This window comes from Pongo pygmaeus, chromosome 8 (assembly GCF_028885625.2).
Source record: "Pongo pygmaeus isolate AG05252 chromosome 8, NHGRI_mPonPyg2-v2.0_pri, whole genome shotgun sequence".
Lineage (NCBI taxonomy): Eukaryota > Metazoa > Chordata > Mammalia > Primates > Hominidae > Pongo > Pongo pygmaeus.
Window position 1 is genome coordinate 134,924,692 of NC_072381.2, and position 22,872 is coordinate 134,947,563.

At 45.7% G+C, this 22,872-nt stretch overlaps 1 protein-coding gene across 3 annotated transcripts in view; it reads left to right on the top strand.

Annotated features, from left to right (window-relative positions):
* The first annotated feature begins 373 nt into the window (after positions 1-373).
* MGMT (O-6-methylguanine-DNA methyltransferase) overlaps positions 374-22,872 on the top strand; it is a 300,789-nt gene continuing 278,290 nt past the window's right edge. Inside the window, exons 1-2 of one of the 3 annotated variants that reach the window (XM_054435998.2) lie at positions 406-522; positions 2,953-3,076. Coding sequence is in view for 1 of the 3 variants with exons in the window: in XM_054435997.2 (XP_054291972.1) it covers positions 442-522 (81 nt within the window). In the remaining 2 variants the exon portion in view is untranslated. Of the gene's footprint in view, positions 523-646; positions 668-2,952; positions 3,077-22,872 lie in introns of those variants that run through there. The other 2 variants (XM_054435997.2, XM_054435999.2) reach the window with 2 other exon arrangements.

Below are 22,872 nucleotides of genomic sequence, written 5' to 3' on the forward strand. Positions count from 1 at the left end.
GCTTTCAGGACCACTCGGGCACGTGGCATGTCGCTTGCACGCCCGCGGACTATCCCTGTGACAGGAAAAGGTACGGGCTATTTGGCAAACTAAGGCACAGAGCCTGAGGCGGAAGCTGGGAAGGCGCTGCCCGGCTTGTACCGGCCAAAGGGCCAGCCGGGTCAGGCGCACAGAGCAGCGGCGCTGCGGCAACACCAAGGCCGGCGAGTCGGCGTCCAGCGAGGCTGCGCAGACTGGTTCAGGTCCGGCGCCGCCGCACTGGGCATGCGCCTACCCAGTCGGGCGGGAACACCCCGCCCCGCCCCGGCCCCGCCCCCGCGCGCCCCGGCCCCGCCCCCGCGCGCTCTCTTGCTTTTCTCAGGTCCTCGGCTCCGCCCCGCTCTAGACCCCGCCCCACGCCGCCATCCCCGTGCCCCTCGGCCCCGCCCCCGCGCCCCGGATATGCTGGGACAGCCCACGCCACTAGAACGCTTTGCGTCCCGGCGCCCGCAGGTCCTCGCGGTCCGCACCGTTTGCGACTTGGTGAGTGTCTGGGTCGCCTCGCTCCCGGCAGAGTGCGGAGCTCTCCCTCGGGACGGTGGCAGCCTCGAGTGGTCCTGCAGGCGCCCTCACTTCGCCGTCGGGTGTGGGGCCGCCCTGACCCCCACCTACCCCTGGCGAGCTCCAGGTGCGCCCCAAGTGCCTCCCAGGTGTTGCCCAGCCTTCCCCCGGGCCTGGGGTTCCTGGACCAGGCTGTGCTGCAGTGACTGTGGACTGGTGTGTGGCGGGGGTCGTGGCAGCCCCTGCCTTACCTCTAGGTGCCAGCCCCAGGCCCGGACCCCGGGTTCTTCCTGCTCCTCCATGCTGCCAGGTTTCCCTCCGCCAGCTGCTCCAGGAAGCTTCCAGAAGCCCCTGCGCGCGTCTTGGTTTGCAGTAACCCTTTAGCATACTTAGGCAGAGTCCCATATTTCCTTCCTGCTGGAGGCCAAGTTCTAGGGGCCTCCTGGTTACTATGGCTGGTGTTTGTGTACATCATACCCTGATTGTATTCATCAACACTTAGAGTAAGCAAGGCTCGCTGGAGAGCCACACACACTGGACCGCAGAGGAGTTCTGAACTATGTATTTTGCACTCCTGGGTTCATCATCTCCTGAAATGTCAGGGTGGTGTCTGCTCTCAGTTGCTTCAGCTGAGTAGCTGGCTTTCCGTCCTGGAAAGCAGACTTTGTACATGCGTGTGCAACCTTTGCTAAGACCATCATCGGACAGGGAAGCGGCTTGGTCCAGAGAGGGGTCACCACAGCTGTTCTCAGTAGAATGTTAAGCAGAGAGAGTTAAGCACAGAGAGCTGAGAATTAGACTGGTTATTTACATAGACATCCAAATATAAACCTATAGAGTATCTGTTAAGTCAGCCTCTCCCGTCATCTCCCCCATCCCTGGGCAGGTGTCTAGGAGATGGTTTTGTTATTTTCAGGGCCCTCTCAATGGCTAAAACACTCTGGGAGATGAACAAGATTTAAAAAACCCAAAGCTTAGCGCACCTGGTGGGTGGGGGTGTGAAAACTTTGAAGGCAACCACGTCAAGAGCCTGGCTGATTGTTAACATCACGTTAACTCAGAGGGCCAGGATACTTGCCTGGACCCGGAGCCTGCCTGCAAGTAGCAGAGGAGACCTGGCCTTGCTCTGCCGCGTGTCTTTCTTCCTGGGCCCTCCGTCTCGGGTTAGAATTTGAACAGTGGAGTAGTGTCTGCCACAGTCAGGGGCCTGGATGAAGTAGACCACCAGTACGGAACTATACTCAGGTACTTTTCAATGTATATATTTTCATTAAAAAAAAAAATCTGGGCCGGGCACGATGGCTCACGCCTGTAATCTCAGCACTTTGGGAGGCCGAGGTGGGTGGATCACCTGAAGTCAGGAGTTTGAGACCAGCCAGGCCAACATGGTGAAACCCCGTTTCTACTAAAAATACAAAAAGTATCCAGGCGTGGTGGTGCATGTCGGTAATCCCAGTTACTTGGGAGACTGAGGCAGGAGAATTGCTTGAACCTGGGAGGCGGAGGTTGCAGTGAGCCGAGATTGCGCCATTGCACTCCAACCTGGGCGATGAGAGCGAAACTGTCCTGAAGGGGAAAAAAACATCTGTATCAAAATAAGGATTTAACTAATAGTATTAGGTACTACTTTAAAAAGCCTTTGCTGTTAGTAAGGTTGAAAGAAATAGAGCCCTAGGTACACATTGGGTAGCACCTTGTTCAGCTGCTCAGATTCTTGAACCTTGTTGAGGTCTTAAATTGATATCACCTGGGCCTTACTTTTCGTTGTTTGGGTTTCTTTCCCAGGTGTCTCAATCAGGGCCTCCTCTGTCCTTTTGCAGGGAAGAAGGGGGTAGGAAGGGCCTGAAAAAGAACTTGCCTTCCCCATTGCCCCCTCAGAGTTTGTTCCTCTCCAGTCCTCTTCCCACCCTTTCTTAGGACACCAAAACCCTGACTCTTTCAGTATTTTATAATAAAAAAAATAAAGTTACTAAATTGTCTGTCCTGTTTTGCAGAGGACACACATTTAGGAGCCAGTGATTCAAACCTTCCGTTTTTCTTTTTGGTATTAATGCTCTTTTCAGTATATTCTCTTTGATAGAAAAAAAATGGAGGCAAAACTGAATTTTCTGCGTTATCTTTTCCTTTAGCATTATTCTTGTTTTTGCACTTCATTCTGACCCCCTTCCCCAGCATAAAGTTCCATGTCCAGATCCACTTGCCCTGAGGTTTTTGACTTCTGTTTGGGACTCTAGTCCCTCCAGGGGACACATTGAGCCTCCCAGACCCTGCAGGGCCCTGTGCTTCTTCGGCTGGTGGGCTGTTGCTACAGTCCTTCCTGACCCTCTGTTTCCTGGGACAGGTAGTTTTTAATGCAGCTACTTTCTGAAAGAGCTGGGGTCTTACTGCAGAATATTATTTTATTATTTTTAGAGACAAGGTCTTGGTCTTTTGCCCAGGCTGGAGTGCAGTGGTGAGATCATAGCTCCCTGCAGCCTCAAGCTCCTGGGCTGAAGCGAATCTCCTGCTTTGACCTCCCAAGTACCAGGGACTACAGGTATGTGCCACCACACCTGGCTAATTGTTGTTGTTTTTAGAGGCCAGGGTCTCCCTATGTTGCCTAGGATGGTCTCGAACTCCTGGACTCAAGTGATCTTCCCTCCTAGGCCTCCCGAAGTGCTGGAATTACAGGCATGAGCCACCATGCCTGGCCCTGCAGGATATTATTTAAATGAAACCTGAGGGATTTAAAATCAGAGAAGACACATGAACCATCACCTGACTGTGGGGTGAGAGTGGTCTTTATGTAGACACTCATGATGCACAAGCCAGCCCTGTGCCCCACTCTTGTTTTGAAGTGAAAGGATTTATCTGGGAGGGAGGAGGTTTGAGCTGTGCAGGAGGGTCCTTGGTTGGCATGAGGATTTTGTGAACCTATGCTGTTAGCTCTGCAGGCCTGTCTTGGGCATAGGTAAGTAGAAGTTGGAGACCTTGTGTTGTGGACCGAATGTTGTAAGATGTGTGTTCTGTGGCTTTTCATTAACTGCTGCATATCTGCTGGTTGGTGGACATAGTCTAGTTTTCTTTTGAGTTAAAAAAATTAACAGTACAGCTTATATTGGAGGGCTGCGTGGTGTGGGGAAAACTAATGAATATAGTATGGAATGTAATGAATGACTGACTTCTTCATAGAGCTATTGAAGTGATTTACGAAGAGGAAGAAATCATTTTTGTGACTTTGTTGATCTTTGAAGTATCAGAGTGGCTTTGGCAGGTGTGGATCACCCGTAAAGGAATCAAACACTGAGTCCTGCCAAGGTGCTCGGTCCTGGCAGCAAAGCCAGTCCTCGGCAGCCCGTGCTCTCGAAGCTCCTCCAGCTAAGTAACTGAATAGGCCGCCCTGGGGGCCGCCCCTGCGGATGCTCTGAATGGTGAAACTTGGTTTTGACACCGCAAGTTATTTTCAGTTAAATCAGTGGCTCAACAGCAGAGCAGGGTTCTCCAAGGAGGCCTCGTGTCCCCTTCACCCCACTTGGAGGTAGCTGTTCTAAAATCAGTACAAAAATTCTACAAAAACATTTTCTTATGGTTGTTAAATTAGTCATAGTGTGTGTAACATGAAAGGAATGGTGAGAGCGCACTAAATGCCTGGTGTCTTCACTCTCCTACTCCTGAAAGTTTCTTGGTAGAATAATTTCCTACCTGTGATGCTTGTGAAGTCAGCAGAGTCTCCCACCCAGCCCTGCCGCCCATTCCCAGAAGTCTGGGCTGGGGGACACCGAATGGATAGTCCACCAGTGGCATGACTTGTAAAAGGAGGCACTTGTTAAATCTATTTGTTTTTGTTATAGACATCGTTCTGCCAGTCGCAATAATGTGTTTATGGACATTTTTCTGCAAGCACAGCGCGGGTGGCAGTTTTTACTGACAAATTGAGTCATATGCATAGAGGTTTAGAAAACGCATGCCTCATTGACGGATCAGGCAATTCTGGCATGGGATGTTCAGAGATATTTAGGTGGGTGAAGAGAGTGAATGAATCTCAGGGCAGAGAAGGAGATGGGGCATTATATGTTGAAATGCGATAAATAATTGCTAGTTATTTATCATTTGTTTTTAAACTTTTAGCTACATTGTACTCCCCAGTCAAAAGGACTCTGGTGGGCAGCTGGGGATGTCATGTTCAGGTGTCTCTCCTGCTTGTGTGGGGTAAGAGCCACTACCGGAATGCAGTTCCAGCAAGACCTGACGAGTCACAGCCCCTTGGACCTGTTGCTGTCCGTAAAGTGGGATCTTCACAGGCAACAGCGGAGGAGCGTTTCTCTGAGGGTGGCCTAGGCCCTCTGCATCAGAATTACTGTGGGTGCTGGCTAGAGAGGTGTCTCGATTACAGGGCCCCATGGGAGACCTACAGGACCAGAACCTGGGGATGCCAGGGGATTCTGGCAGACCCTAATGCTTGAGCACCTCTAGGGAAGGCCTTAGGATCCTCTGGGAAGTAGCACTCTCCAGCCCAGGCAAGCTCCGAGTCCCCCTTCCAGAAGGATCCATTGGCAGTTGGCATTGCTGCAGGTTGTCTGTGCATATGGGTATGAGTACGGTTTTGTAACTCCTGAGAGACCTGAATCTCTTCAAATTGCAAACCCAACATGTTATCATAGCATTCGAGTTTTCAGTTTTGTGGTTATGACAAGATGCAGATGTTACCAAAGCTTTGGCGTTAGTTTTACAAACAAATGTGAAGCACGGACAGCCCGTATCATATTTCACCCCTTCTTTCCTTTTGAGAGGGTTGTCTTGTTTTTATCCCTCTCTGGGTCAAGGCATTTTCCTGGTCTCAGGTGAGGGTTAACTTTCAGAGCACAGCTGAATACATTTTGTGGGACTGAATTGAGCTTTTCTACAGGAAGTGCCAGAGCCGTGTGTGGGAGTGATGCTGTTTCCTAGCTGGGTCACCCTGGGCAACTCTTAGCCCTCCAGGCACCTCCTCATCCATTGGGTGGGGACGATTATGCTTATTCTTTCTACCTGGGTAAGTATAGGCACACGAGACAGTAAATACATATTTTTTTAAAAGTAAAATTTCTATCTACTACGTGGGTAGAAATTTTAATTTGGAGCTGAGTCTCATGGAAAGATGAAACGAGAAGACAGTGAAGAACCCTTTCGAGCCCTCGTTTTCCCCCAGTCCAATCCGAATCTTTATTTTGCAGATCTGCACACACCCAAGCCCTCACTGGGGGCGTGTGCACGGTGGTCAGAAGTGCACCTTCTGGGAACAGACCGGCTTCCGTTTGGACCTGGCTTCACGAGTTATAATCCTGTGCCCTTGAGCAGAGTTACTTAATCTTCCAAGGCCAGGTTTCTCCAAAAGCAGGGCCAGGGACAGTTCTCATCCAGAAGGATGCCTGGCGCTGGGGAGGCCTGAATGAAGGCGGTTGGTGTTTGCGGATGCAGAGTCGGCTCTGTTTTGGTGGAGGCAGGACTAGAGGTCGGGGTCACTTGGCCACATTTGCCACCTCTGGTGCGTCTGAGGTTCCAGAAGGTCACAGAGCATTGTCTGTGTGCAGCATAAGGTAGTTCCCTATTCATTTGCTAGGTCTCTGAAATCCTTTTGTCTGTAAAGAGGCTACTGGCTCTGCCACCTGTTTCTGTCTTTTCACAGTAGGCATTATCGAGGTGGCAGCATTCTGAAGGTTCAGGTGTGCCACATCGGCCTCGAGTGGGCAGGTGGGCTTCGTGTGTGCTCCTAGGGGCACTTGGCAGTTGCTGACAGCCCGAGACACTGTCTGGGAGCCTTGACATTATTCATCTGTTAAATTGAAAGAACTTCCCAAAGGACCGACACAGGATCTGACACGATGGCAGTGGCCAGGAACCAGCAGTGACACCAGCATGTGACAGTATTTTCCCATGTGTGACGGCCGTTTAGACCACAGCAGTGAGGGGTAACGCAGGTCCACTGGGTAAACTTGGTCAAAAATGGGAAGTCTGCAGCATTTCATGTGTTCGTGGAAATGGGCCTTATTTTTATTTGGGGTGTCTCCTTAATCTCCTGTCATGGTTCAGCTCACCCTGGTGATTATTCTGGGCATGCTGCACTTGTTGCCTTGTACAGACCAACTTAGGAAAGGCTCACCACCACCCCATGAAGGAGAGGGCGCTGTGAGTGTCTTTGTTTTGCATATGAGGAACCCGGGCCTCGGAGAGTTTGAGTGACTTGCACAGATCTCCTGGGATAGAGGTAGAGTTTTGTTTTCAACCCAGATTTATTTGATAACCAAGTGCAGGCTCATAACCACATGTGCCAGGCTGGCTTTGCAATGATGAGCCTGAGAAGCTGTTAGAAGTCCTTTAAGGGGCAAGACAGGGTGTAAACAGATACATACCTGTTTATGTAGCTAATGTTTTCTGAACATCAGTGTGTCCAAGTGTTGTCTTTAGCATTGTGGGAAAAGCAACGCGCCCAAGTGTATTCCTGCTTGAAGGTGTTGAGCCGTAGCTGAGGCTGGGTGCAGTGAGGACTTGGGGATGGCAAAGCCGTCCCTGTGTGTGTCTTGTGCCTACCCCACACACCACTAGAGAGTGGAGCGACCTGGGCGGTAGGGCCAGAGGAAAGATGGGAGGATGCAGAGGGCCAGCCATGTCCCGGGACTGTGCACACGCCTCACCATGTCCCTGCAGGCCAGGGACCCATGCCTGATTCCCTCTGAAACATTTGCGGGACTGTGGCTACCGGTCAGGTTTCTCCAAGTGGCCCAAGGGGTGGGTATTTTGAGCAGAGCGGTGGGACTGTGGACATGGGTACATTTGAGGACCTGGCCGTAGTTGAATTTGAGCAGAGTGTGGCAGGCATGTGGGGCTGGACAGGAAGGCAGAGCTAGCCAGTGGGGCCAGGGCCTAGGGAGCCCAAATGCTGCGCCGGGGGAAGGGCCTTGGGAGTCTTGTGAGCGGGGAACACTAGCCTGTCAGTGCTTCCCGGAGAAGATCACGGGGCTGGCAGGGGGCTGATTGGGGCAGAGGAGGCAGGATGGTGGCAGCAGGCCTGGCAGGGCGGGGACAGTTCTAGGAGGTATAGCTGGGGTCAACCCTGGTGGCTTCTGGTGAGAGCGGAGCAGGCGGGAGTCGCAGAGTGTGGTTATGAGGGACTAAGTTTAGCATCGCTTTTCTTATTGAGAGAGAGGAAAGACTTGGTGTGTGTGCTTTTTATGTGAGGGAAGCCAGATAAAGGATCTGGCTTTGGAAGGGTAAACAGGCCCCCCTCTGCCCTGCCTGGCATCTGGGTTCTGAGGTGGGAGATTGCCCGACTACAACGCATTCAGGCGAGGATGGCAGCGGTGGACCCAGGCTCATTACCATTGCTCCCACCCCAGCCTGTCCCTGTTGGGGGCAACCTGTACGTCCTGCAGGAGTCGCGGAATTTTAAAAACCAAGCCGTCAGGTGTTAGAGGTACAGTCACATCAGAATGCAAATTAGAAATAGTGTGTGCTGGGGCCTTAAACACCATGACATGTCTCGTGGGCTGGTGTGGCTGAGTGTGCCCCTGGGCAGCAGAGATTGACGAGGGTGGCTGGGCTTCCTCCGGGCCCTGGGCTCACAGCGGCCTTGTCTTCAAGGGGCTCGTTGTGTGATGGGGAGACATGCTTGTCACACCCACACATTTTGTAGGTACTGGTGAGGGCTGGCTAGACTGAATGAGGTGAAGAGCCTGGCCTTTGTTGGGGGGGGGGGTGGGGAGCTTGGTAAGTGGTTGAAGACGTTGAAGAAGTCCCCTCTGAGGAGGTGGCTTTCGAGTGGAGATTTGAACAGTGAGAGGTGGCAAGGTCTGGGGAGGAGGCTTCCAGGGGACGAGTGAGAGCTGCAGGTGCCTAGATGGCTGCAGGTCGGTGTGTTGGAAGCACAGATGGGAAGTCCTAGGAGGGTGATGGGGTGGGGAGGGGAGCGTTGAGGCCACTGTTGCAGGCCTGGATTCACTCTAGGAGTGTTAAAGCCAGGGTCTCAGCCTCCTGCAGTTGTCATCTAGTTAAAGTCATGCCAGCAGCGCAGGGCTGTGTGTGTCTGGGTGATGGGGGATCAGATGAGAAGGTGCGTGCCACCCTCAGCATGGTGCGTGAGAGGCGTGGGGCGCAGCGGATGCGGCGGGTCTTATTAGTAAGGCCTTGAACGCTCAAGTGGAAGTTCCTAGAATAATGGGCGAAGAAAAGGAATGATATGTTTCTAAAAGTTACTCAGTTTAGCTAGCTATCCCAAGAAAAGCCCATGTGTGCTATTCTTTATTGTGCAGAAAAATTCGTTTCTGTCACCATTGTATTATCATCAGATTAAGCTGTGGAGTCAGATGGATGCTGTGGTTGTGTGGGGTGCAGGCCGATCAGCACACTCTCAGTGCCTCTGCAGGCCATCAGTCTCCAGCCCAGGCCAGCCTGAGAGGCAGGCGACGTGGGAAGGGAGGTACCCACCAGGACACAGGAGGTTGCTGAGGAGGCCGCTCCCATGGTGCCACTTCTGAAATAAGGAAGAAGTGTTCCTTAGAAGGAATGCACGGGTTCTGAAGTTAATGTTCTTAAAGTTCAACGTTATCCACCCTCTTGGCCACAGTTGACCACCCTGTGATCGTCCTTGGCCCAGCAAGAGCACAGGCTCTTGGAAAGCCACAATCTGTGATCATATTCGTAGGTGACCAACCATTTGCCAGGAGGCAAGACTTTCTGTGCTAAAACGGAGATGTCCCCGGCGGACTGGGGTGGGTGGTCCCTGCCTCCCTCGGCTCTCATTCCAGGGTCCTCCGGGGCATCACTGCTGTCACTTTGCCACTAGCTCGAGTCCACCTGGGTCTTGAGGCAGAAGCAGTCGTTGAATTTTCTTTTTTTTTGGTTCTCCGGAAGCATGGGCTCGCAAGCCTTCCCTTTGTATTTTGCCATGAGTGTCATTAGAACAGCTCCCAGAGCCTGGGTCATTTCCCTTTAGCTGGACGTGGCCCCTGCTGTCCTTGTCTCATTTTTTGGATTGTTTGTCACTCCAGAAAGCCTTCGGGGTCATAGTTCTCACTTCCTCAGACATTTTTCTCTTCTGGGTGTGGGGATCTTTTGCTCATAAGACTTGCCTTCTTTGGGCCTGAGATGCTTCTCCCCCAGCTGTGGAGATCATGACAGTTGCAGCAGACGGCTTCTTGGAAAGGTGGAAGGCTCTGGTGTTGGCCGGGGAAAAGCAGCTCCATGGTCTCCCACGGCTCCTGGGGGAACCGCTGCCTGGGGCAGTGCTGATTCCATGGTCTGTTGGGGTTCCTGGGTGCTCACACTGCCCCAGCTTAGCCGGCGTGACTCAGGATGCTGGGACCCATTGCCAGGCTGCTGGGAGTGGCCAGATGGGGAGGTCAGCTCTGGCACCAAGGCCACGCTGGGGCTGCAGGGCTTGGCTGCAGGGGGTGCTGCCCTGTGTGTCCTGCTACAAGGGGTCGGGGACCCTCCCAACTCAGGGTGTTCTGCACGTCCACACCGCCTCCTTCTTCTATCTTTAAGACACCTGGGAAGCTTCTGGACATGTCAAACCTAAAGCTTCTGGACATGTCAAACCTACACCAGACTGAGTGGCAGGGTCCGCCACAGGAGTAGCTTAGTGAAGACCAGAAACGGTTTTGAGCTGGGCACTGGCACAGACAGGGTGAGAGCCAGCCGCATGGTCCTCGCAGCCTCCCTGCCTGTGGACCCCTCTTGCAGGCCAGGCAAGTCTGTGGGCTCGTGGAACCCCGGCAGTGCTGGCCTCCTGTGTTTGGGCCTCTGCATCTGTGCTCTGCCCTGAGGTTGGGTGAGTCGGGGACTCGTGTCCCTCTCTTCCCAGAGCTGCCTCTGCTCTATCCTCAGGGAACCTCTTCTGACCCGATCCCCACACAGACATGCTCTGCGGCCCTCTCTCTCTGAATCCTCCCCACTCTCACTTCTTCCAGAAGCTACTTCAGCCCCCATGATCTCTCCCTCTGTGGGGCCCTTCACACGCCACTGTTTTCTACTAGACTTGTATTGTTTCCATCTCTTGATGGTGGGATGCTAGATTGGATGCTCTCCAAGGCCTGGTGTGTGGTTTCTACTGGATGGAAGGCCCATCACAGTTCTGTGGACTGAACTGTGTCCCCAAGATTCATAGGCTGAAGTCCTGACCCCCAATTTGGCTGTATTTGGAGACAGGGCCTTTAGGAGGAAATTAAGGCTAGCTGAGTCATAGGAGTGGGATCCTACTCTGCTAGGATTGATGGCCTTAGCAGGGAAAGAGAGGATCTTTTTTCTTAGAAGAGAAAGAGAGGATCTCTCCCTCTTGTACCATGTGAGGACACAGCAAGGAGGAGGCTGTCTGCAAGCCACAAAGGAGCGCTCACCAGAAACAGAATCAGCCAGGACCAGCAGTTCTCACTTGCCAGCCTCCAGAACCGTGAGAAAATAAATGTCTGTTGGTTAAGCCCCGAGTCTGGTATTTTGTTATGGCAGCCCAGGCAAACCAATATATAGGTGAATTACAGACTAAAGTTGTTTCAAAGGCACAAAACTCATAAAGGGATTGTGTATGAAGTTGGAATTTGGGGCTGAGGATAACTTTGTCATCAGACAGTGCTCTAAAAAGTCACTGTTGTTAGGTTTAGCTCTTGGCATCCCAAAAGATGTGAGTGTATCGTGGTAAAAGACAAATAACAAATAGAAACCCAGATTTCATGACCAGAAACATCAGTGGTTGTGGGAATAGGGTACAGCAGGCAAGACAGGAGACTCCAGAGGCCAGCAGACCATGGAAAGGCCTGGTGCTGTCCTGGCCCTGGGTGGGCATGCTCTGGTAAGCAGTAGAGGAACCTGCGCCCTGATGGGAAGGAGAGACCAGCTCAAATGCTGCCAGACTGGGTTTTTTAAACCAGTCTCTACAGGCTCATTGGGATTCTTTTTGTTAGTTGGTTGATTTTTTTCCCCCCTCTCCAGATTGGTCAATATACACACTCTAATCCAGCCTGGTTCAAAGGACAGCATGTGGTCGTCTGGTTGGACACCAGCTACCTCTCTCAGAACCATACTGTTTGCTGCTTTTCAGGCTAAGATAGCTCTCTGAGACTGTTTGGAGGTCTCTGTTGATTTAGGGACCTTGCAAGACATTTCTTGCTGAAAGCCCCACTGGCCCACACCTCACCAAACTGGCTTATGTGGCTACTGATGGGGGGACATAGAAAAGGTAGATAGGAAAGGTTAAATTTACTTCTGTCTAACTCACTGATTCATGCTGTGGATTGTAGATCTGCAAAATATATAGAGTTCATAGGGATTTTATGATCGTTGCAAAGGAAACTCAAATTGTCAGCCTTTTCCTGAAGGATCTTGCCATTCTTAAGCTCTGGCTATGCCCCTACTTCTGGCTGGCTGTGGCCTTGCAGTGCAGGCTGGCACTGTGCTCTTGGCATTGGGCTTTGGGGGGCCCAGCTGTGCAGGGAGCGGATGCTGTGGTGAGTGCAGGTGAAGCCAGAGTCCTGGCTTAGGGCATGTGCTCTGCTTCCTGTAGTGCTCTTACTATTTAAAGTGTGGATTTCAATTCTTCGTTATCTTTTATTTATTTATTTATTAGCACAGCTATGTTTGTTGTTCAGTTCCATAGTGAGAGTCTCTAAGAATATGATTAACCTTGAGGGTCATCTTATAATGTAATTATTAATGATTGATTCTGTTTATCCTTGAAATCAATAAGAGAGGCATAATGGTTTGGTCTGTAGTTGGGCGTGATTTCTTACATTTTGTAAACACGGTTCTGTGACAGCAGTTGTATCAGTTTATTACCCAGAACATGTTTGATGAATCTGAAGTGTATGATTAGTTTTATATAATTATTGTGATATGTAGTGTTCTTTACATGAGTTATGTTAATATGGCAAATAGTGTTAACATCTCCTGCCACTAATAGTTAGGGTGGGAACGTATAATAATTGCTCTTCCTGGGAGTGCTGTAATGTAAAAACAATTCAGGCTGTTGGAAGTATATTTTACAAGTGTGCATTGGGCCTTGGGGATGTTATATTGAAAAACCCAATTGTACAGTTACCATGGGAACCCAATTAAAATAGATTGGTTGATTTTTTTTTTGTCTTTCATCTTGACCAAAAATCTAATGTATTTTAAATGTTTTCATATGGAATTGTAGTCATATACTGACTTGCTGTGCCAAAGTATTCTTTTCCAACTTTAAGCTAAAATAGTGAAAAGTTCTTGAGTGGATCCTTATGAGAGCGTCTCCCAGAGAGAATCAGTCACATTTTTGTGGAAAAGTTTGTGTGAGTGATGGTGGTAGAGTGGAGGTGGTGGAAAGCTTTTATCAAAAAAGAAAGAACAAGCATTTTCCTACGAGGGCAGACAAGAACCCTCACGTTCTTCCTTTGGTGGAGGACATGAGTGTGTTTCTCCGTCCTTCGTTTGTAGAAGGTGTGATTAGGTCCCTAAAGGGCCCTCGCCCTGTTGTGAAGGGGTAGGGATGGGGTTGGGGTGGGGGTGGAGTGGTGGGGTGGGATCTGTGTTTGCCCTCCTTGCTGGGGGTCCTCACATTGTTTGGTCTCAGAGCCTTTTTGCACAGTTAAAACTTATGAGGGATCCCAAAGAGATTACGTGAGTTATATATTAATAGCCCATTAGAAATCAGCAGTGAGGAATTTTAAAATATTGATTCATTTAGACAATAAACCTATTAGCTTTTTGCATAAATAACATTTTAAAATAAAAAGTAGCTATATTTTCCATAAAAACCAATTAGGGAGGAATGTTATCAGTTTCCATTTTTTAAAACTTCATAATGCCTGGATGAATAGAAGACAGCTAGCTTCTCCTGCTTCATTCAGTCTGTTGTGATATGTTGTTTGGGTTGAAGCGCATCAAGAGAATCTGACATCACTCAGGTAAGTAATTAAAAGGGAATAGTGTTTTAACAGCTTTCTCAGATAATTGAGGCTATTTTCCTTTGACACTATATCAGGACTTGGCAAGTGGTAGTTTCCTGAGGGTTCGTAGCAGTGTGCAATCCGAGACCCCCTGTGGGAACTTTTTGTTCTCTATGACGTTAAAATCCACTGGTATGCCTTGCACTTTGAGTTATTTCGTAGCATCTTTCATCGGCCCTGTGGAAAATGTTGCTTCATTGAGCTATACAGATCTTCCAAATATTGACGTTTCCTAATACAGTCCTAAAAATAATATTTGTTAATATCACCACCTTTCTCCTTAGAAAAGTCGTTTAGTATTGGGAAGCCATGGTGGTGGGTACCAGTATTCTAACATTTTAATCATCACTTGGAAGTTCTGGCTGGGCACACTGGCTCATGACTGTGATTCCAGCACTTTGGGAGGCTGAGGTGGGAGGATTACCTGAGGCCAGGAGTTGGAGACCAGCCTGGGCAATATAGCAAGATCCTGTCTCTACAAAAACATTTTTTAAAAAGAAAGTTCCCTTTTTATCATCAGCAGCAGATACTGTCAGTTGTGTTCATTACAGGTACAGACTGTTCATTTTTGAGAAAACATCCACCAGATACGCAAGTCTGAATAACTGTTGTTTGTGAGTCATTGACACTAGCAAAGCTTTTGTTCTAAAATGCAGTTGGTAAGTTCATCAGCAGTCTCTGCCACTTGTGGAGCCCTCCTGGTGGCAGCGTCATTCTGGTTTGTGGCAGAAGTGCTTTGCTGCGCTTCCCATTAGGCCACAGAATGTTTAGAAGGTCAAGATTTAGTGACGTTTGATTGCTTCGTCAGCACATTCTGAAGTGAACCTGCCTGTTGCCCTGCCCGTGTCTTCCTCCTAGAGTTTGGTGTCAATATCTTGGCCCTTGCGGAGGCATCAACAGTTTTCCCCACCATGGCTTCTGTGTCGTCTTTCACCGTGCGGTGTGTGGTCAGCTGTAGTTTGTGCAGGTGCTCTTTAGCAGATGGGGGACATTTTACTCTTTTCTGCAGTGAATATGGTGGATAACTCTCATTGGTTTCCATGTCTTCAACCAATTTTGTGTTCCTGGATAAATGCCCACCTGGACTTGGTGAATTACTGTTTTCATAGATTGCTGGATTTGACTTGTAGATATGTTTGAGGATTGTGTGTCTGTTTATGAGAGGTGTTGGTCAGCAGCGTTCCTGGAGTGTCTGTCTGCTTTGTTAGGAGGGCAGTCTTGCACTCATAAAATGAGGCCTCTTCTGTATTTTGGATTAGTTTGTGTACCATTAGCATTGTCTTTTCTTTGAATGTTTCATAGGATTTACCAGTGAAGCCATTTGTGTTTGAAGTTTTCTTTGTGAAAATAACATTAACTATGAATTCAGTTTTTTTAGTAGCTATAGGGCCATTCAGGTCATTTATTTCTTCTTGAGTGACTTTTTGGGATTTTGTGTTTGTCAAGGAATTTGACCATTTCATCTAAGTTTGTTGAATTTATTGGCCTAAAGTTATTTTTATATTCCTTTATTATCCTTTTAATGTCTGTGGGATTTTGAGTCATGTCCTTATTTTTATTCCTGATATTGGTAATTTGCACTTTGTCCCCTTTTTTGCTAACTGGTCTGGCTAGAGGTTTATCTGTTTCTTTTCAGAGAACCAACTTTCGTTGCTTGATTTTTCTCTTTTTTCGTCTCTTACTGATTTCTGCTGTTTATTATTTCTTTCTTGTGCTTACTTTCAGTTTAGTTTGCTTTCTTTCTTGTAGTTTCTTAGGGTAGAGGCTAAGATCATTAGGTTTTCCTTTCTTGTTTTCTCATATAAACATTTAATGCTAAAAATTCTCTCTAAGCACTGCTTTAGGTGTGCTCACAGGTAGACATGCTGTGCTTTCATTTTGATTCAGAGTGGCATATTTCCCAGTTTCCCTTGTGGTTTCTTCGTTAATGCATGGGTTATTTATTAGTACATCATTTAGTTTCCAAGAATTTGGGGATTTAAAAAATATTTGGGTACTTTCCCAGTATTTTTCTGTTATTGATCTGTAGGTGAGTTACCTTGTAGTCGGAGGACATACCTTTTATGATTTTAATCCTCCTAGATTTGTTGAGAGTTGTTTTACGGCCCAGAATATGGTCTACCCTGGTGAATGTTTGAAGAGTGCGTACTCTGTGGTTCTTGGGTGGAGTGCTCTTTAAATATAATTGGGTAAGGTTTGTTGATAATGCTGTTCAAGTCTTCTATGTCTGTATTGAATTTTGTTTCCCTATTCTAAAAGTTATTAGGAGTATTGACATCTCCAGCTATAACTGGAGACTTATTACCCCTTTCAGTTCTATTGGTTCTTGGTTCATCTGTTCTAAGTGATTTCATTAGGTGCATACATGTTTAGAATTTTAACATCCTCGTGGGGAATTAACCTTTACTCTTATGAAATGGCCTTCTCTAGTTTTGTTGTCATATTCCTTTTTTGAAATTATTTGATATTAGGATAGCCACTCCAGCTTTCTTTTGATTAGTGTTCCTGTGGTAACTGTTTTTCCATTCTTTTACGTTTAACCTGTTCTTGTCATTACATTTAACGTGTGTTTCTTGTAGACAACACAGTTGGGTCTCTTGCTTTAAAAAATCTAATCTGACAATGTCTTTGTAAAATTGGAGTATTTAGACCATTTACATTTAATGTAATTATTAATATGGTTGGGTTTAAGTATACCATCTGGCTGTTCATTTGTCATTCACCAGTTTGTTCTTTTTGCCCTTCCTCCATCTTCCATAGCTTCTTTTCAATTATTTAAATATGTTTTTGAATGATTCCAACTTAACATTCTGTCTACACTATTGGCTCATTAGCTATCTCTCTTCTTTTTTAGTGGTTGCTTTAGGATGTGTAATGTACATACTTAGCTTATGCTTATCATAGTCTGCATTCATGTAATATAATACAACTTCACATGCAGAATAAGCACCTTAACAAAAGTATGCTTCAATTTCTCTCATCCCATTTTTTTGTTATATTATTGCTACATATGTAATACATTCCAGAATATAGTGTTATTATTTTTATGTTGGGCTGTCAGTTTTCTTTTAAAGAGATTTTAAAAACCCAGAATTTACATTTATTTGCATATTTACTGTTTCTTGAAATCCTCATTCCTTTGTGTAGATCCTGGTTTCCACTGGGCATCATTTTTTTTTTATGCCTGAAAAACTTGTACCATCATTTCTCAAGTGCAGGTCTGCTGGTATCTGAATTGTCATGCATTTGTTTTTGTTTTTTGAAAAAAGCCTTTGTCTTACCTGCATTCTTGAAAAAATGTGAATTCTAGGTTGACCTGTTTTTTTGGTTTTTAATACTTTAAAGATGTTGTTCCATTGTGTTCTGCCTTGCATAGTTTCTGATGATCAGTTTGCCGTCATTCTTCAATTTGTTCTTCTGTATGTAATCTGGCATTTTTGCCACCTCTGGCCACTAAGGTTTTCTCTTTGTCACTTGTTTTCAGCTGTTTGATTATTTGTTTTTATGTTTCTTCTGCTTGGGTTTCACTGAGCTTCTTGCATCTGTGAGAACAGGTTACGTATCCCTTATCTGAAATGGTTGGGACTAGAAGTGTTTCTGATTTTGGATTTTTTTCAGATTTTGGAATATTTGCATAGATAGGTAGGTAAGTAGGTAGGTAGGTAGGTAGATAGATAGATAGATAGATAGATATAGATGTCTTGGGGATGTGACCCAAGTTTAAACATGGAATTTTTATTTCACATATACCTTATCCACATAGCCTGCAGGAAATCTTATGTATTATTTTAAATAATTTTGTGCATGTTACAAAGTTTTGACTGTATTTCAACTGAGACCTGTCATACAAGGTCAGGTGTGGAATTTTCCAATTGTGTCATCGTGTTGGTGCACAGGTTTTGGGTTTTGGAGCATTTTGGATTAGGTGTGCTCGACCTTGTTTTACCTCATATAGATTTTTCATCAGATTTGAGGATATGTCACTGAATATTTCTTCAGATATTTTTCCTGCCTCCCCTTTTTCTGAGGCTCCAATTGCACATGTGCTGCTTCATACTGTCCGGCATCTCCCTGAGCCCTGCTCATTTTCCTCAGTCTTTTTGTGTTTCTGTGCCTTGATAGTTTAAAAAACGTTATTTTCTCATTGTTGCTATTTTTTCCTTCTGCTGCATCTAATCTGTACCTCATATTGATTGTATTTTTTACTTTAGATACTGCATTTTACATCTCTATATGCTCCATATGGGCCTTTTAAAATATCTTCTATTTCTCATGTCATGTGCGGGTTTTCCTCTGTCTTCTCAAATATGGAGCATGATTATAAGAACTGTTTTTATGTCCCGGTCCCCTTGTTTTACTCATCTCTACTTTTCTGGGTTTGGTTCTGTTGAATGATTTTTCTCCTGATTGTGGGTTATATTTCTCTGCTTCTCGTGTGTGTGTTTTAAATGGGATCCTAGACCTTGAGAGTTTTGTTGTTGAGTGCTAGATTATGTTGTCTTTTAAAAAACAGTTTTGGACTTTGTTATGGTGCAGGTTCACTCTCTTGAAATTGTATCCTTTCAAGGCATGCTTTTTTTAAAAAAAAGTTTTGTTAGGGCAGGTCCAGACCAGGTTTTAGTCCAGGGATAGTTTAGTCCTACTATTTACGTAATGTCTTTATTTTATAAGGGTGTGTGTATGTGTATATATGTATGTGTGTGTGTATTTTATATATATGTATGTGTGTATTTTATATATATGTGTGTATTAAATATATATGTATTACATATATATGTATCTATATGAAAAAATAAGGCAGCTCTGAGGTCTTTGCCTGATGAATGTTGTATTAGGAGATCTTTCCACACTGGTGAGAACATGAAATATTCCCAGCTCTGTCTGTGCTCAGGAATTATTTGGGCTGCTACTTCTGGGGATCTTTCTTTGACCTCAGGGAGTTCCTTCTCAAGCATTGTCTCAGTAGTTCGGCAGAAGCCACAGGGACTCTTCTGGAGATGCCTGGCGTGTTCTCTGAGTAGGCCCTTCCTCCCTGGTACTCCATCCTGAAGATTCTAGGTGTTTTGTTCTTTTTGAATTCTGATCTCTTTCCCCACTTTGGTGAGACCACCCACTGGTTTTGGCTCAGATGACCATCCTCCTCCTCGATGCAGCCTGGAGGCTGTATCCAGCCCTTCTCTGGCGGCTGGCTCACTCCGCTTCCCTTTTCTTGGGGAGCATAGCCCCTGGCTGCTGTTGTCCTTGTTCTGAAGACCTTTGTTTTATATAAAAGTTGAGCACCCCTAATTCAAAATCTGAAATGTTACAGCATCTGAAAATTTTTGAACATTGACATGCTCCTCAAAGCTGATGCTCAAAGGAAATGCTTATTGGAGCATTTTGGATTTTTGGATTAGGGATGCTCAAACTGTAAGTATTTGCAAATATTCCCAAATCCAGAAAAATCTAAAACCTGAAGCACTTGTGGTTCCCAGGATTTCAGGCTACTCATCCCGTATTTTGTTTTGTTTTAGCTGTTACAGGTGGTTCTGCTACTCTGTCACGGCTAGAAGTGGGATCCCCACCAAGTTATTAGTGGACTCATATTAACAAGAGAGAGGCCTGCTGGGTGTTGCCGGACTGAGATTGCTCAGATTACACAAAGCCCTCTGGCCCTGACCCCAGACTTTTTACTGGCCTGAAGTGGGTGAAAAGCTTCACTGACTACTTTCTAGGCATGTTTAAGCCTGCTTATTCTGGCCCTCACAGAATAAGAATTCAAAGAACAGTAATTTTCAAGAAGACTTAATTTAAGTTCATCTTCCTTATTAGACTTGATATAGATAGATAGCCTTTTTAATTTTTTTTCTCATGGACACACAGTTGAAGAAAACTAATTTACCTTCTAAATTTAGGCACAGTTTACCAAGTCAAGGTGTGGTTCTGTTCTGCTCTGTTCTCTTCTCTTTCCTTTTTTTTCGGGGGGAGGGGGAGACAGAGTCTTGCTCTGTTGCTCAGGCTGGAGTGCGATGGCATGATCTTGGCTCACTGCGACCTCTGTCTCCTGGGTTTAAGCAATTCTCCTGCCTTAGCCTCCCAAGTGGCTGGGATTACAGGTGCCCATCACCATGCCTGGCTAATTTTTTGCATTTTTAGTAGACATGGGGTTTCGTCACATTGGCCAGGCTATTCTCGAACTCTTGACCTCAGGTGATCCACCCGCTTCAGCCTCCTGAAGTGCTGGGATTACAGATGTGAGCCGCTGCGCCCAGCCGGTTATTGTATTTTCTGTATGCTTTTTGGTCGTTCGGCTCATACTCAGTCTTTCCCTGTACTGTTTGAGAAATTCACAGGTGAATCCTAGATCACAGGTGTTTGGTGAAATTGGTATAAACCTTAGCTGACTGTTAAGAAACATAAAAAAATTTATTTGTATTTCTACTCCAAAGAAGGACTCTTCAAACTTTATATGGAGGGGACCCAAGATTGGGAAGGCAGAGGAAACAAAGGGCATCTTTGATTCAGATTATTTTTCTCTTGTCATCATTGCAGGCTTAAGTGTGTGTCATCACTAGAAATGTATTCTGCTGAGGTCTGTCATTTCAGCATTTTCATGTTGTCAAAAATGAGACCAGACAGAAGAAGAGTGTATTCTTTCCTGCTAGAACTCACACAACACTGTCATTAATGCCTCTGGCAGTCAGGACTTTAATCAGTTAAATGTAATAGTGGTGATAACGTTAAAGCCTTGTATGGCAGTCTACCTGGGCAGCCTAGAGAGCCCTGTACAACTCTGCATTTGAAAAATCAATCAACTAGGGCTGTCTTTTGTCCTAGGCTACTTGGATAGCTGGTATGAACCACCCAGCACTAGCCTCCTACTTGCTGAGATGACACTTTTCCTGCAGCCATGCCCACTCTTGACAAAGAATAATTAGGTGCCCTGCCTAAGTGTATGGGGACCTGTAGGTGGCTTGGATGGTTTGCCCTGCTCTCATGGGGGTCCGCATGAGCATAAGGAATGGAAGAAGTCATGATGGTTGCAGTGGTTCCTCAGAGGAACAGTTAGTTTTTCAAGTAGGACTCTGATTATCTGTAAAGGCCAAACTTGTTCCAGTGACATCACATCTCTGGGGTTGCTAGGAAATAAAGGAGAAAATGGGTTCACTTGCAAGGTTTGGATTACATGTAAGTTTTAAAGAATAGGAATGTGTGTGTGTATGTATAATATATACACTATATTATCATTACCAAAAATGATGCTTGCTATAGACTTTTGGTAGAAAGGAAACTTCCTTCTCTTCTGGTTGTCTGAATTTTGTTTTCCTTTTTTTTGCTTCCCTCCAGAAGGGAATCAAAAAATTGTATATATATACATTATATATATATATACACACATATATATGTACACACACTGTATATGAAATGCCTGTTCATATCCTTTCTGCCTGTATTTCTGTTGGGATTTCTTTTTCTTATTGATTTATAGGATTATTTTATATAGTCTGGATTCTAATCCTTTGTCAGGTATATTGGCTGCAATTTTCTTCTCCCAGTTTGTGGCCTGCGTTTTCATTTTCTTTATACACTGCTAACCGTATAGGTGTATGTATGTATATATTCTCCTGATTGTGGGTTATATTTCTCTGCTTCTTATGTGTGTGTTTTAAGTTGGATCCTAGACATTGAGAGACTGTGTGTGTGTATATATATACCATATAGGGTTGTGTCTGTGTGTGTGTGTGTGTGTGTGTATATATACACACACACAAAAACACACATAGGTATATATATATGTGTGTATATATATACACACACATAGGTATATATACACACACACGCACACACACACATACATGTACCTATACCTATATGGTTAGTAGTGGGAAGCCAAGCTGTTTCTCAACGTCAGATGGTTAAGTTTTTAAATTTTCTCTCATTCTACTCCAGGGTAGAATGACTGGAGTGTCAGTGTTCAATGCTATAGGACAATAACTTTTGTAAAAATGGTTAAAGCAGATTAGACCCCAGTCAGTTAATCCACCTCCTCACCAAAACTTGGAGTTATCATGCTACTAACACTTGCTAACCTACTGGGTAAAAGTCCTACCTCATCGTGATCTTAATTAGCACTTCGATTGTGAGCAACCTTCAGTGTCTTTTCATGTTGCCATTCATCAGGCCTCTTTTGCGAAATGCCTGTTCATACCCTTTCTGCCTATATTTCTGTTGGCTTTTCTTTTTGTTATTATAGGATTATCTTATATAGTCTGAATTCTAATCCTTTGTCTGTTATATGTGCTGCAATGGTCTTCTCCCAGTTTGTGGCCATGTTTTCTTTCTCTTTATAGTGCCTTTTGATGGACAGGAGTTTCTAATTTTAATATAGTTGCATGTAATTGAATTTATGATTCTTTTCCTATATAGTTTGCACATTTTGTGTCTCGTTTCAAAGTGCTTCCTTATCCCCAGTCATAACAATTCCACTATTTTCCTATGAAAGTATCAGTTTTCCTTTTCATATACAAGTCTGCAGCTCATTTGGAATTAACTTCTGCTGTGGTATGGAGTGGAAGTTCAGTTCTTTTTTAATATGAATAATCAGTGGCTCCAGCCCCATGTATTGAGTAACCCTACCTTTCTCCAGGGCTCTGCAGTGGCTTCACTGCAAATATATGACAAACATGTGACACGCAGATATAGGGCAAGAGAGGCACTGCAGAGCTGTAGAGAAATGAGGAGAGACACAGTAAACAGTGCTGGAGCCGCTGACTATTCCAAGTGGACGCATGCCTTTTTCTGGGCTTTCCTGTTCCATTGATGTGTTTGTCTTTCTGTACTAACACCACAATGCATTAATTACTATAGCTTTAGGCTAACTCTTAAAATTGATGAGTCAGCCAGGCACAGTGGCTCACGCCTGTAATCCCAGCACTTTGGGAGGCTGAGGTGGGCAGATCATGAGTTCAGGAGTTTGAGACCAGTCTAGCCAACATAGTGAAACCCTGTCTCTACTAAAAATACAAAAAATTAGCTGGGTGTAGTGGTGTACGCCTGTAATCCCAGCTACTCGGGAGGCTGAGGCAGGAAAATCACATGAACCTGGGAGGCAGAGGTTGCAGTGAGCTGAGATAGCGCCATTGCACTCCAGCCTGGGCGACAGAGTGAGACTCTATCTCAAAAAAAAAAAAAAAAAAAAAAAAAAATCGGTGAGTAAATCCTCATATCTTGATTTTCCATTTTCCTCTTCAGGAGTTTCTTGATTCTTTTGGGGCCTTTGCTCATCCATTCGCATTTCAGAATAAGCTTGTTACATTCTTAGACTAACCCGTTTGGTATTTTGATTGAGGTCCTTGGGTCTGTAGACTAATGTGGGGAGAATAAGATATTTAGGATATGAATCTGCCTCTTCAGGAATATGTGC